This window comes from Salvelinus alpinus, chromosome 16 (assembly GCF_045679555.1).
Source record: "Salvelinus alpinus chromosome 16, SLU_Salpinus.1, whole genome shotgun sequence".
Lineage (NCBI taxonomy): Eukaryota > Metazoa > Chordata > Actinopteri > Salmoniformes > Salmonidae > Salvelinus > Salvelinus alpinus.
In genome coordinates this window covers 27,039,201-27,052,421 of record NC_092101.1, presented here as the reverse complement: position 1 = coordinate 27,052,421, position 13,221 = coordinate 27,039,201, and the positions used below count along the sequence as shown (strand labels likewise).

At 44.4% G+C, this 13,221-nt stretch overlaps 1 protein-coding gene and 1 long non-coding RNA gene across 3 annotated transcripts; one reads left to right on the top strand and one right to left on the bottom strand.

Moving 5' to 3' along the window:
• Positions 1-1,692: 1,692 nt before the first annotated feature.
• Positions 1,693-5,615, bottom strand: mettl13 (methyltransferase 13, eEF1A lysine and N-terminal methyltransferase). 2 transcript variants are annotated; one of them, XM_071345689.1, is made up of 10 exons: positions 5,210-5,615; positions 4,711-4,983; positions 4,436-4,528; positions 3,944-4,319; positions 3,623-3,822; positions 3,299-3,488; positions 3,039-3,230; positions 2,637-2,843; positions 2,347-2,478; positions 1,693-2,178 (listed from the first exon to the last, which is right to left on the bottom strand). In XM_071345689.1, exons 1-10 carry the CDS (start codon positions 5,360-5,362, stop codon positions 1,895-1,897), a joined length of 2,100 nt encoding a protein of 699 aa, XP_071201790.1. In that variant the 5' UTR covers positions 5,363-5,615; the 3' UTR covers positions 1,693-1,894. The 2 variants fall into 2 exon arrangements, with proteins under 2 accessions (XP_071201790.1, XP_071201791.1); XM_071345690.1 differs by having other exon boundaries at positions 3,039-3,227.
• A 153-nt stretch (positions 5,616-5,768) lies between these two features.
• On the top strand, positions 5,769-12,826 carry LOC139541255 (uncharacterized). Its single transcript, XR_011668327.1, has 4 exons — positions 5,769-6,515; positions 7,249-7,352; positions 7,519-7,690; positions 11,178-12,826. It is a non-coding gene; the product is annotated as an uncharacterized lncRNA (long non-coding RNA).
• The last annotated feature ends 395 nt before the right edge of the window (positions 12,827-13,221 follow it).

Below are 13,221 nucleotides of genomic sequence, written 5' to 3'. Positions count from 1 at the left end.
CAGTTATAATATTGATTTTGCTTGACAGACAGGTAATATTCCCCGCCTCCAGCCCAGGCCTATTTAAATCACACCCACCTCGCAGTAACTGTCTCTCTTGTCCATGTAGTCTGGAGACTGTAACCATGCCACACGATTCATCTACTGTAAATAACACGGCTGCATTCTTTGGCAGTGAGAGAGAGTATGTGTGAGTGCGAGGCAGTGCTGTATAAAATCAGCTGTCGGTAGGGGGATCTTTATGCAAAAGATTTCAGATGAAAATCTGCCAGAAAAAAATATATATTCTAAAATATCTTGAAACCAACTATAAGCATAAGAAAATCACTCCAGGGTTCATCATCAATAAACACCAGAGAAAAGTTTGAGAATAAAACATTTATGGATTCTGTTGGGACCAAGTACACAGAACAAAAATATAAACCCAACATGTAAAGTGTTGGTCCCATGTTTCATGAGCTGAAATAAAAGATCAGGGGATTTTTCCATACGCACAAAAAATATTTATCTAAAATTTTGTGAACAAATTTGTTTACATCCCTGTTAGTGAGTATTTTTCCTTTGCCAAGATAATCCATCCACCTGACAGGTGTGGCATATCAAGAAGCTGATTAAACAGCATGATCATTACACAGGTGCACCTTGTGCTGGGGGACAAAAAATGGCCACTCTAAAATGTGCAGTTGTCACACAACACAATGCCACAGATGTCTCAAGTTAAGGGAGCGTGCAATTGGCATGTTGACTGCAGGAATGTCCACCAGAGACGTTGCCAGAGAATTTAATGTTAATTTCTCTACTATAAGCCACCTCCAATGTCATTTTAGAGAATTTGGCAGTACTTCCAACCGGCCTCACACCTGCAGACCACATGTAACCACACCAGACCCTCCACAACCGGCTTCTTCACCTGCGGGATCGTGGGTTTGCATAACCGAATAATTTCTGCACAGTCAGAAACCATATCTGAGAAGTTAATCTGTGTACTCGTCATCCTCACCAGGGTCTTGACCTGACTGCAGTTCAGCATCGTAACAGACATGCTCACCTTGGATGGCCACCAGCACGCTCTTCATGGATGAATCCCAGTTTCAACTGTACCGGGCAGATGGCAGACATGGCGTTGTGTGGGTGAGCGGTTTGGTGATGTCAACGTTGTGAACAGAGTGCCCCATGGTGGGGGTGGGGTTATGGTATGGGCAGGCATAAGCTACAGACAACAAACACATTTGCATTTTATCGATGGCAACTTGAATGCACAGAGAAACCGCAACGAGATCCTGAGGCCCATTGTCGTGCCACTCATCCACTGCCATCACCTCATGTTTCAGCATGATAATGCAAGGCCCAATGTTGTAAGGATCTGTACACATTTCCTGGAAGGTGAAAATGTCCCACTTCTTCCATAGCTTGCATGCTCACCAGATGTCACCCAATGAGCATGTTTGGGATGATCTGGATCGACGTGTACGACGGCGTGTTCCAGTTCCCGCCAATATCCATTAAACTTCACAAATCCTTTGAAGAGTGGGACAACAGTGCATTGGCCACAATCAACAGCCTGAAACTCTATGCGAAGGAGATGTGTCACACTGCATGAGGCAAATGGTGGTCACACCAGATACTGACTGGTTTCCTGATCCACGCTCTACAGATGCATATCTGTATTCCCAGTCATGTGAAATCCATAGGTTAGGGCCTAATGATTTTATTTAAATCAAATGATTTCCTAATATGAACTGTAAATCTGAAATTATTGCATGTAGCATTTATATTTTAGTTCAGTATACATCTGTACATTTTTATTTCATACATTATTGCATGTAGCATCTTGAGAATTAAAATGAAAATTATAGTTTTTCACATTGTCCTCTTCTCCTCATGCCCCTCTCCCTCATGCCACCTTCAGGTCCTCTAGCAGCTCAGTGATGTCTATCTGAGGGATGCAGGTTGCTGCTCTACTGCTGTTCATGCCCAGTGCTCCCTGTAGAGTCTTCCCTGCCTTCAGCAGGCTGGGCGGGACCCCTGTCTCCCCCGTTTCCCTGGAGCACAGCAGCACCTCGTTGACCTCCCCCTCGATGCCCCGGGAGAGCACACGCGGGAACACACCCCGCACACGACCCAACACACTCTTCTTCAATGCAGAGTCACGACACACCAGGTTCAACATGAACACACCTGGTGGGGAGGGGTGACAGAGACGGACAGAGGGAGGGTGTAATATGGTGAGATACAAGATACACCTCGATAAGACCTAGGTCTACAGGCTTTGAAAAATGTAACATTTTAGATTTGGAAAATAAAGCAGACTAGCTCCTTGAAAGTTATTAAAAAAACTTTCTGTACCTCGAGGTGTCAGCAGATTGCCAACTCTCTCCAGGAAGGCTGTTTCTACAAAGGCAGGAGGAGGACAGCTCATCCCCAAACTGGGGTCCTTACTGTCCACGTCAAACATGATGACATCATACTGATGACCACCTAGACAGGTAAGAGAATAGTGTTAATCATGTGCATGCTCGAGGTTACAAATTTGCTCTTGAAGCAACCTTTTACTTTCTCCCTCCCACCTTAAATGTGTATCCGGAATCTCTTCCTCATCTCCCTCTCTCGTCCCCCCTCCCTCCCAGCACTCTCACCTTCTCTCTCAATGTTGTTAATGCGTTCCAGTCCATCTCCCAGTGTGACAGTGAGCCTGTCATCAGGTGTGAAGCTGAACCATCCCTGAGCCACCTCCAGCACTGCTGGATCCAGCTCCACCACCTCCACCCTGGCTCCAGGTACAAAGTCCCGCAGGAACTGGGGCAGCCCTCCTCCACCCAGTCCCACCAGGAGCACTGACACATCTACAGAGAAGTTATAGGAGACATGACAGACAGGAGACATTTGGCTGATTCATCAGACCTGTCGTGTCAAAAGACCAAACTTCCTGTAGGCAAAAATAGTGGATTTGAGAAAAAGTGTCAAACACAGACTGGTATTTGGCAGGTATGTGGGCACAGGACAACTGACTTGCAGACAATGCTGGCAAATACACCTACCTTTGTTGTGGTCGGTGCCCACGCCTAGCATGGCGAGGCCAGCCACCATGACCCTGTGGTGGGCACAGCATAGATAGCCTTTGTCCACCTCCAGGGCGCCACCTGGTGTCTGGGATGGGGTTGTCATGGGGGGAGAGGCAGAGGGCTTGGCTTTCCTTCTGCTCTTCTTATTCTTCTGAGACAAGGCTGCTGCTAAAGTTAAAGAGACGGTTAGCCACTGAACTCACCAAGTAATAAAAACTGTGCGTGTTTGTTCTCACCTGCTGCTGGGTTAGTGAGGCGGCTCTCTGACTGGACCAGTCCGTCGTTAGCCAGGAACACCAGTCTACGGTAGAGCTGACCATCCTCTCCTCTCACGTCCTCTACAGAGTACTGACCACTCAGATCACTGGTACCATGACTCACCACCTCCCTCCAACCCAGCTCACCTCCCACCGACAGGAACGGAACCTACAGGGGGAAGGACAGGGATGGAGAGAGGGAGATGGGGAAAATGGGTGAAGGGGGCAAGATGATAAAAAAACATACATGTTTCCTAATTTCTCTAATTACTACCCAAAATAGAATAATCACAACTTCCCTACTTTCTGATTGGTTGGCATCCCAGGGGGGGCGAGTTCCATCACCATGGGGGAGAGCTCTGATTGGACAGCCTGCATGTCGGTATACTCCTGTTCTCTGTGCATGGCCACGACAACCAGACGTCTGAAGTTAGCGCTAGCCGCTAGTTGGCCCCGCCCCTCAGCCAAGCCGTACAGCCAATCAGTCTCTCTGCCCTGAGGCACTGTCAGGGTTGAGACAGGAAGAGCCAGGTTAAGAATGCAGCCAAGAGCAGAAAGGAAAGACAAACATACCCATGTTTTTCCACCCAGGTGTGCCGATATACGACAAATCCTATCCCTCACCTATGAAGATGGCAAAGTGGTTGGCACGGGGAACCTTGGCACCAGGGGGGCAGTCCTGTACGGTGAGGGTGTAGCGGGGTCGCCCAGTGGGGGCGTGACAGAGGGTCAAAGAGGGGGTAGAGGACGCGTCTGTACCCGTACGGAGCCTCTGTCTCAGCATGGCGTACGCCTGGCGCTCTCTCACCACAGACAGCAGGTCTGCCACCACGGGAAGCCTCACGGGGGCACCATCCTCCCCTTGGCACATCTCCAGGATGGGCATGGGCATTGGCTTGCGGAACTTTGTGCAAACCAATACGAAGACAGGCAGAGCGAAGGAAGAGACCTCCTGGCTCTCCGGGTCACCCAGACAATGGAGTCTCACAGCCCAGCCCACCTACATTAACATTTCAATCATTTCGAAAATGCTCTTATCCTATCCTGATTGAATTGAATTAAAGTAGGTACGGCAACCATCTATCACTATCAATGCATCTAACCTAAGCTTTTTACCTGGATGAAGTGCTCCACAGCCAACTTGATGACACTCTCCTGGGCCAGGGTCACACAGACGTAGCGGCCTCCTATACCCAGGACACGGCCCACCTACACAAACACAAGGCATAAAGGGTTTATTGCATGTGATTAAACTTTAAGACACATTTTACTAACAGATGTATGTATACCAGAGTGCATACCACACTCCTGGAGTACTACTCTATGTGCAGGGCTTCTGGCTTTGTTAAACCATTTTATAATCCCTGTCAAGCTACTCCACACCAGCACACCTCAGCCAGCATCCTCCCAGCTAGAGCCCCCTCCTCCTGGGAGGCCATGGCGTCCAGTGTCCCCTTGTCCAGTGCAGCCTGGTAGCTTCCGTCCTCGTAGGGCGTCTGGGTGGCATCCACCATCTGGAAGGTCAGGTCTGGGCGCTGCTTGGCATTCTTCTGGTTCATGTGATTCACCACCGTCTCACTAATGTCAATGTTGGTCAGATGTCTGTAGCCAACGTCATACAGCTGCTCACTCAGCTCAGAGTTACCACAGCCCACCACCAAGACCTGGGACAGACGAGACAAGATACGCATGACTGTAAGTCGCGTTGGATAAAAGCGTCTGCTAAAGGACCCTGTCATTTGGATAGGAATTCTTCCGTGCGTCATATAATACAAAACTTACATGGCTCTTCAGTAGAAAGAATTTCAGCAGAAGACAAATTGACTGTGGATTCGGAACATTTTTAGGGGGCATTTTCCTACATGTCAGGTTGTCAGTGTATCTGCTCACCTTATCCCGCGGTTTGATGTATTTGTGCAGCACGCCACAGAGTTTGTTGTAGTCTCCATACCACTCAAAAGCCTTCTCTCCTCTCTTCTTGAAGAAGCGTTCCCAGTACTCTGCAGAACTGAACTCCTCGGCAGTGCGAGGTAGAAGACTCATCTTTGACACTTGCTAGGTTTATATCAGTAGCTAGCTAGCTACTTGTAAACAAACTAACGTTAGAATACTTTCGATTAGCTTTGAACAAGCTAGCTAAGATTCAGGAACATGCAGGACATCATAACTGTCTAAAGGTAGCAATTGGTAGATTGTCAATTTGTCGAAAAACGTATTATCAAGCTATAAATGCTTGGATTTTCAGATCCCTTCCCCACATGGCATGTTCACCCGGACATTATTCCGAGCTGTACACAACTACATTTCGATTGGATAGCTATGAATAGGCGGAGTTCCTAGTCTAATGCTGATTTGCTGAGATTCTTGACAGAAGCCTGTCATTGTCTGATGTGGAATCCGATGCCTTTGCGGCCTGGCGAGTTCTGGTCCGTCGGTGATTATCTTCCGTACAACAAGAGGCATCAACATGGCTGTCCCAACAGGGAGATCTGTGGTCTTCGTGACTGGAAACGCAAATAAACTAGAAGTGGTGGCAGAATGGTTCACAAGAATCGATATTCCATGTAGAAAAGGCCTATTGTGAACATTAAACGTTGCAGCGTGTGCTGTTTATTAGAGGCTTTACTTAGGTTCTAGCCATGGCAGCCAACCCCTGTGAAGGCATGGAAATGACTGACGGGGAATGTGGTGGTGGTTTTAGATTACACCTGCACAGATCAATTGGTTTGATAGCTGTTATTAGCCGCTAAAAATAGATTACGGTTCACCACCTAGATTACGGAGACATAATTTATAGATCGGCAGGTAAGGGTGCTCTCGAGCGGCTATATGTTCTTTACCATTCGGCCATCAGATTTGCCACCAATGCTCCTTATAGGACACATCACTGCGTTCTATACTCCTCTGTAAACTGGTCATCTCTGTATACCCGTCGCAAGACCCACTGGTTGATTCTTATTTATAAAACTATTTAGGCCTCACTCCCCCCTATCTGAGATATCTACTGCAGCCCTGAACCTCCACATACAACACCCGTTCTGCTAGTCACATTCTGTTTAAGGTCCCGAAAGCACACAGATCCCTGGGTCGCTCGTCTCTTCAGTTCGCTGCAACAAACACTCAAACTGGACGGTTTCATCTCAATCTCTTCATTTAAAGACTCAATCGTGGACACTCTTGCTGACAGTTGTGAAGGGTGAGTATAATTTGGGGAACGTTCCAACAGGAATCTGTTCCAAAAACCTCGTAAATAACAAGGATGCCAACAAACAACGCATACACCGTTGTATAGCGGCAGAATAGGATACCGGGTAGGGAGTGGGAAATTTTGTTACATTTTTCACTCACCACGTTTATTCCGAAAAATGTCTGTCCTCACTCTGGTAGCCGATGGACAAACATTAAGAATAATCTACGTGGTGAGTTGATCATGCTAATTTGTATGCTTTGTTTGTTGGCATCCTTGTTATTAATGACATTTTTGGAACAGATTCCTGTTGGAACGTTCCACAAATTATACCCACCCGTTGTGACTGCTTTGCGTGATGTATTGTTGTCTCTACCTTCTTGCCCTTTGTGCTGTTGTCTGTGCCTAATAATGTTTGTACAATGTTTTGTGTTGTTGCCTTGCTATGTTGTCTTAGGTCTGTCTTTATGTAGTGTTGGCTCTTGTCGTAATGTGTGTTTTGTCCTGTATTTCTACATTTTTTAAATCCCAGCCCCCGTCCCAGCAAGAGGCCTTTTGATAGGCCATCATTGTAAAAAATAATTTGTTCTTAACTGACTTGCCTAGTTAAATAAAAAAGGCCATAAATAGATGGAGATATGTGTTGTACAGAGATAACATGAACTGAGTTACAGAAGTTTTGCAGTCCGACTAAAAGTCCATGCTATTCTAAAATACTGCTCCTCTGTTCTCTGACCAACAGGTGATTCAGATCCTGGGGGACAAGTTTCCCTACAAACTAGTGTCCAAGAAGATTGACTGTGAGTGCACCGTATCAATGGTTCCTGAATAAACTGAAGCCAGAAGGTAAGCAATGACTCATAAGCTACAAAGCCTATGTTATGTATAAATGAGTACAGTTACTTACAGTAAATGTAAAGTTACCAATTATTATGTAAGCGTGTGTGAACATTTAAGGGCCCGGTTTGGTTCTAATGATGAACTTAGCCATAAGATGTTTTTTTTTATATAGGATCCTATGGTTCTAATGATGAGCTTAGCCTTAAGATGCCTTTGGGAAACCGGGCCCAGGTCTGTTTAAGATGCTGGCTGGGTTTGAGGACAAGTCGGCCTGGGCTCTGTGTACCTTTGCCTTCTATCCAGGGAAAGAGGAACCGGTACAACTCTTTAGAGGGATAACTGAGGTAAGAATATAACACACACACACACACACACATTGAAAATCTCTGCATGCTTGCTCTAATATACAGTACCAGTCAAAGGTCCAAACCTACTCATTCCAGGGTTTTTCTTTATTTTTAATATTTCCTTCATTGTAGAATAATAGTGAAGACATCTAAAACTATGAAATAACATGAAACAACTTGTAACCAAAAAAAGTGTTAAACAAATCAAAATAGATTTTATATTTGAAATTATTCTAAGTAGCCACCCTTTGCCTTGATGACAGCTTTGCACACTCTTTGCATTCTCTCAACCAGCTTCATGAGGTAGTCACCTGGAATGCATTTCAATTAACAGCTGTGCCTAATTAAAAGTTAATATGTGGAATTTCTTTACTTCTTAATGTGTTTGAGCCAATCAGTTGTGTTGTGACAAGGTAGGGGTGGTATACAGAAGATAGCCTTATTTGGTAAAGTCCGTATAATGGCAAGAACAGCTCAAATAAGCAAAGAGAAATGACCGTCCATCATTACTTTAAGATGGTCAGTCAATCAGGTACATTTCAAGAACTTTTAAAGTTTCTTCAAGTGCAGTCACAAAAACCATCAAACGCTATGATTAAACAGGCTCTCATGAAAGGAAGACCCAGAGTTACCTCTGCTGCAGAGGATAAGTTCATTAGAGTTACCAGCCTCAGAAATTGCAGCCCAAATAAATGCTTCAGAGTTCAAGTAACAGACACATCTCAACGTCAACTGTTCAGAGGAGACTGAATATTGATGATGGTTCCGGAGAGGAAGGCTGCTGTTTTATTGGCTCTTAACCAACCGTGTTATTTTGTTAGTTTTTTCGCATTGTTTGTAACTTATTTTGTACATAATGTTGCTGCTATTGTCTCTTATGACGGTAGCAGCTTCTAGACATCAGAGCTTTTGGATATCAGAACAGCGATTACTCACCTCGAATTGGACAAAGATTTTTCTTTAATGAGTCGGACTGGAAGGATATACTCCAAACACCCGAACAGGCCCTCATCCCTGTCATTCGCAGGTGAAAGAAACTTAGATTTTGTGGAACGAGATCGGGGTGCCTTGTGAGGATCAGGCGACGAGTGGCTAATCTGCCTTTGCCATCCGTACTGTTAGCCAACGTTCAACCAACAGAACATTACAAACTGTAATATCTTATGTTTCACCGAGTGGTGGCTGAACGACGACATTAATAACATACAGCTGGCTGGTTATACACACTATTGGCAGGATAGAACAGCAGCCTCTGGTGGTGGCCTATGTATATTTGTAAACAACAGCTGGTGCACGATATCTAAGGAAGTCTCAAGGTTTTTCTCGCCTGAGGTAGAGTATCTCATGATAAGCTGTAGACCACACTATCTACCTAGAGAGTTTTCATCTGTATTTTTCGGAGCTGTCTACATACCATCACAGACCGATGCTGGCACTAAGACCGCACTCAATGAGCTGTATACCGCCATAAGCAAACAGGAAAACGCTCATCTAGAGGTGGCGCTCCTAGTGGCCGGGGACATTAATGCGGGGAAACTTAAATCAGTTTTACCTCATTTCTATCAGCTAATCAAATGGCTACTCAGACTTTTTGCATTGCCCCACCATTCTACACTGCTGCTACTCTCTGTTATCTATGCATAGTCACTTTAATAACTCTACCTACATGTACATATTACCTCAATTACCTCGACACCGGTACCCCCTGTATATAGCCTCGCTATTGTTATTTAACTGCTGCTCTTTAATTATTTGTTACATTTATCTCTTACTTTTTTTAGGTATTTTCTTAACTGCATTATTGGTTAAGGGCTTGTAAGTAAGCATTCCACTGTAAGGTCTACACCTGTTGTTTTCGGCGCATGTGACATATAAAACTTTATTTGACTCTGTGAATCAGGCCTTCATGGAAGAATTGCTGCAAAGAAACTTCTACTAAAGGACACCAATAAGAAGAAGAGACTTGCTTGGGCCAAGAAACACGAGCAATGGACATTAGACCGGTGGAAATCTGTCCTTTGGTCTGATGAGTCCAAATTTGAGATTTTTAGTTTCAACCGCTGTGTCTTTGTGAGACGCAGAGTAGGTGAACAGATGATCTCCGCATGTGTAGTTCCCACCGTGAAGCATGGAGGAGGTGGTGTGGGGGTGCTTTGCTGGTGACACAGTCAGTGATTTATTTAGAATTCAAGGCACACTTAACCAGCATGGCTACCACAGCATTCTGCAGCGATACGCCTTCCCATCTGGTTTGCTCTTAGTGGGACTATCATTACTTTTTCAACAGGACAATGACCAAACACACCTCCAGGCTGTGTAAGGGCTATTTGACTAAGAAGGAGAGTCATGGAGTGCTGCATCAGATGACCTGGCCTATACAATCACCTGACCTCAACTCAATTGAGATGGTTTGGGATGAGTTGGACCACAGAGTGAAGGAAAATCAGCCAACGGTCAACCGAATCGTTTCTAGTCATCTCTCATCCTTCCAGGCTTTTTCTTCTCTTGACTTTATAATGCGATTGGCAACTTTCATAAATTAGGTGCATTACCGCCACTGACCTCATCCGTCTTTCAGTCACCCATGTGGGTATAACCAATGAGGAGATGGCACGTGGGTACCTGCTTCTATAAACCAATGAGGAGATGGGAGAGGCAGGACTTGCAGCACGATCTGCGTCAGAAATAGAACTGACTTCTATTTTAGCCCTGGCAACGCAGACGCTCGCAATAATTGAATAACATAGATTTCTAAATTTATTTTGCACCGCTCGCACCGGGGTTTGCGTGGTCTGGTGTGAATTTCATCAGGAGTGGATTTTATACGTTTCAGTAGAAAAGGGCGGTTCCATGACGCCGACGTAATGTCCATGCTCACGTGGGCGTGGCCATTGATTTGGTTAACTTTATATGAAAAACCCATACTCTCATTTAAAGGTTAACATCACATGACATCTTTTCACAAATAGTTTAATGTTTAATCACATACGTTTCACAATATTTAGATGTAAACCTGACAGCTGGGAAATGTACAGGGAGCCACGATCTACACCCAGAAAAGGCCACATCATGACACTATTTTGACGAATCTCAAATATAAAATATATTTTGATTTGTTTAACACTTATTTGGTTACTACATGATTCCATATGTGTTATTTCATAGTTTTAATGTCATCACTATTATTCTACAATGTAGAAAATAGTAAAAGTAAAGAAAAACCCTTGAATGAGTAGGTGTGTCCATACTTTTGGCCCAGAGGCCCAGAGACTTTGGATGGGACCCCTGTTTCCAGCCAGACGGATACGACAAAACATAAGCAGGACTTAATGCAGGACATTTATTTTACTAGCAGGAGTCTGGGTTTATGCATTACACTTTACCTGTCTTTATTGAACCAATTGACGGAAACTAATGATAGTGATTATTCCCAGTTTCACTGATGATTTGTAAATTTTCTCTCCTCTCTCTATCATCCATGTAGTTATGCTGAGCTACCCAAGGAGGTGAAGAACACCATTTCCCATCGGTATCAGGCTCTGGCAGCCATGTCTGAACACTTCTCCTCTCAGGACAATGGCACACCAGACAGCAAGAAGAAGAAATGGCTATTAACCCCTGATGCTAGATCATTTTGTATCCCTCTAATGATTAGAGGGATACAAAATCTGACCCTGTATCAGTGGTGGGGCAACTTCTACCTACTCTGACTTATGGGTATCAGAGTCTGAGCCAACCAAACAGTTCTGATGTTGAATTTAGATAGTGGTGCTTTTGATACAGTGGTTTAGGTTAGTATTGTGGAGTAACTACAATGTTTTTAATCCATCCTCAGTTTTCTGCTATCACAGCCTCATGGTGAAATCCCTGAGCAGTTTCCTTCCTTTCCGGCAACTGAGTTAGGAAGGACGCCTGTATTTTTGTAGTGACTGGGTGTATTGATACACCATCCAAAGTGTAATTAATATTCGACCCATGCTCAAAGGGATGTTAAATATCTACTTTTTTTTATATTTACCCACCTACCAATAGGTACCCTTTGCGAGGCATTGGAAAACCTCGCTGGTCTTTGTGTTTCAATCTGTTTTTGAAATTCACTGCTTGACTGAGGGACCTTAGAGATCATTTTATGTGTGGTGTGCAGAGATGAGGTAGTCATTCATGTTAAACACAATTATTGCATCCGTGCAACTTATGTGACTTGTTAAGCATATTTTTTCTCTTGAACTTACTTAGGCTTGCCATAACAAAGGGGTTGAATACAATATTGACTCAAGACATTTCAGCTTTTAATTTGTACACATTTCTAAAAACCTAATTCCACTTTGGCATTATGGGGTCTTGTGTGTAGGCCAGTGACACAAAATCTAAATTGAATCGATTTTAAATTCAGGCTGTAACACAACAAAATGTGGGGAAAAGTCAAGGGGTTTGAATACTTTCTGAAGGCACTCTATCTGCTTTCCTTAAACTGGAAGAACTCAAGATGTGTCCTTTGTCCAACCTGGATTATGTGGGTTTATAACCAATACTTTTTGCTTTCTAAAGTGCAGACTCCAAACCAGCACTATACTCATACTGTATGTGTGATGTGTTACTGAGGCAGGTTCTGTGAGTGTGTATGTGTGATGTGTTACTGAGGCAGGTTCTGTGAGTGTATGTGTGATGTGTTACTGAGGCAGGTTCTGTGAGTGTGTATGTGTGATGTGTTACTGAGGCAGGTTCTGTGAGTGTGTATGTGTGATGTGTTACTGAGGCAGGTTCTGTGAGTGTATGTGTGATGTGTTACTGAGGCAGGTTCTGTGAGTGTGTATGTGTGATGTGTTACTGAGGCAGGTTCTGTGAGTGTGTATGTGTGATGTGTTACTGAGGCAGGTTCTGTGAGTGTGTATGTGTGATGTGTTACTGAGGCAGGTTCTGTGAGTGTGTATGTGTGATGTGTTACTGAGGCAGGTTCTGTGAGTGTGTATGTGTGATGTGTTACTGAGGCAGGTTCTGTGAGTGTGTATGTGTGATGTGTTACTGAGGCAGGTTCTGTGAGTGTGTATGTGTGATGTGTTACTGAGGCAGGTTCTGTGAGTGTGTATGGAGTGCCCCAAGAGAAGTGTATAATAAACCATAAACATTCTGCCATCCTTAGTTTTATTTCTCTTTACGGAAGGAACACAGTGAATGTTTTCTCTTCTGTTTCTCACACTTCAATTCCCTCCTCTCCACTCGTTTCCCCTCATCACCTCGTCTTGTCTCCCCCTTCTCTGGTGAAGGTCCCATGAGTGGACGTGTGTTTTATTGTGGAAATCATTCATGAATGCAGCTGATGGGGAAAACCACTGCACTAACACATCAACCTCCACTAAAATGGAGTCTTCAGTCACTATTGACCTGTGAAGGAATGCTCTTTATAATTGGCCTCTTTGGTCCAAGACCTTCCTTCTGTGTTCACAGACCTGAAAGAGCTGAATGGATGGAAGCAGTGGATGGATCGGGGCTATTTGGTGACTGAATCCATTTCTTCCCCTTCTTATGAT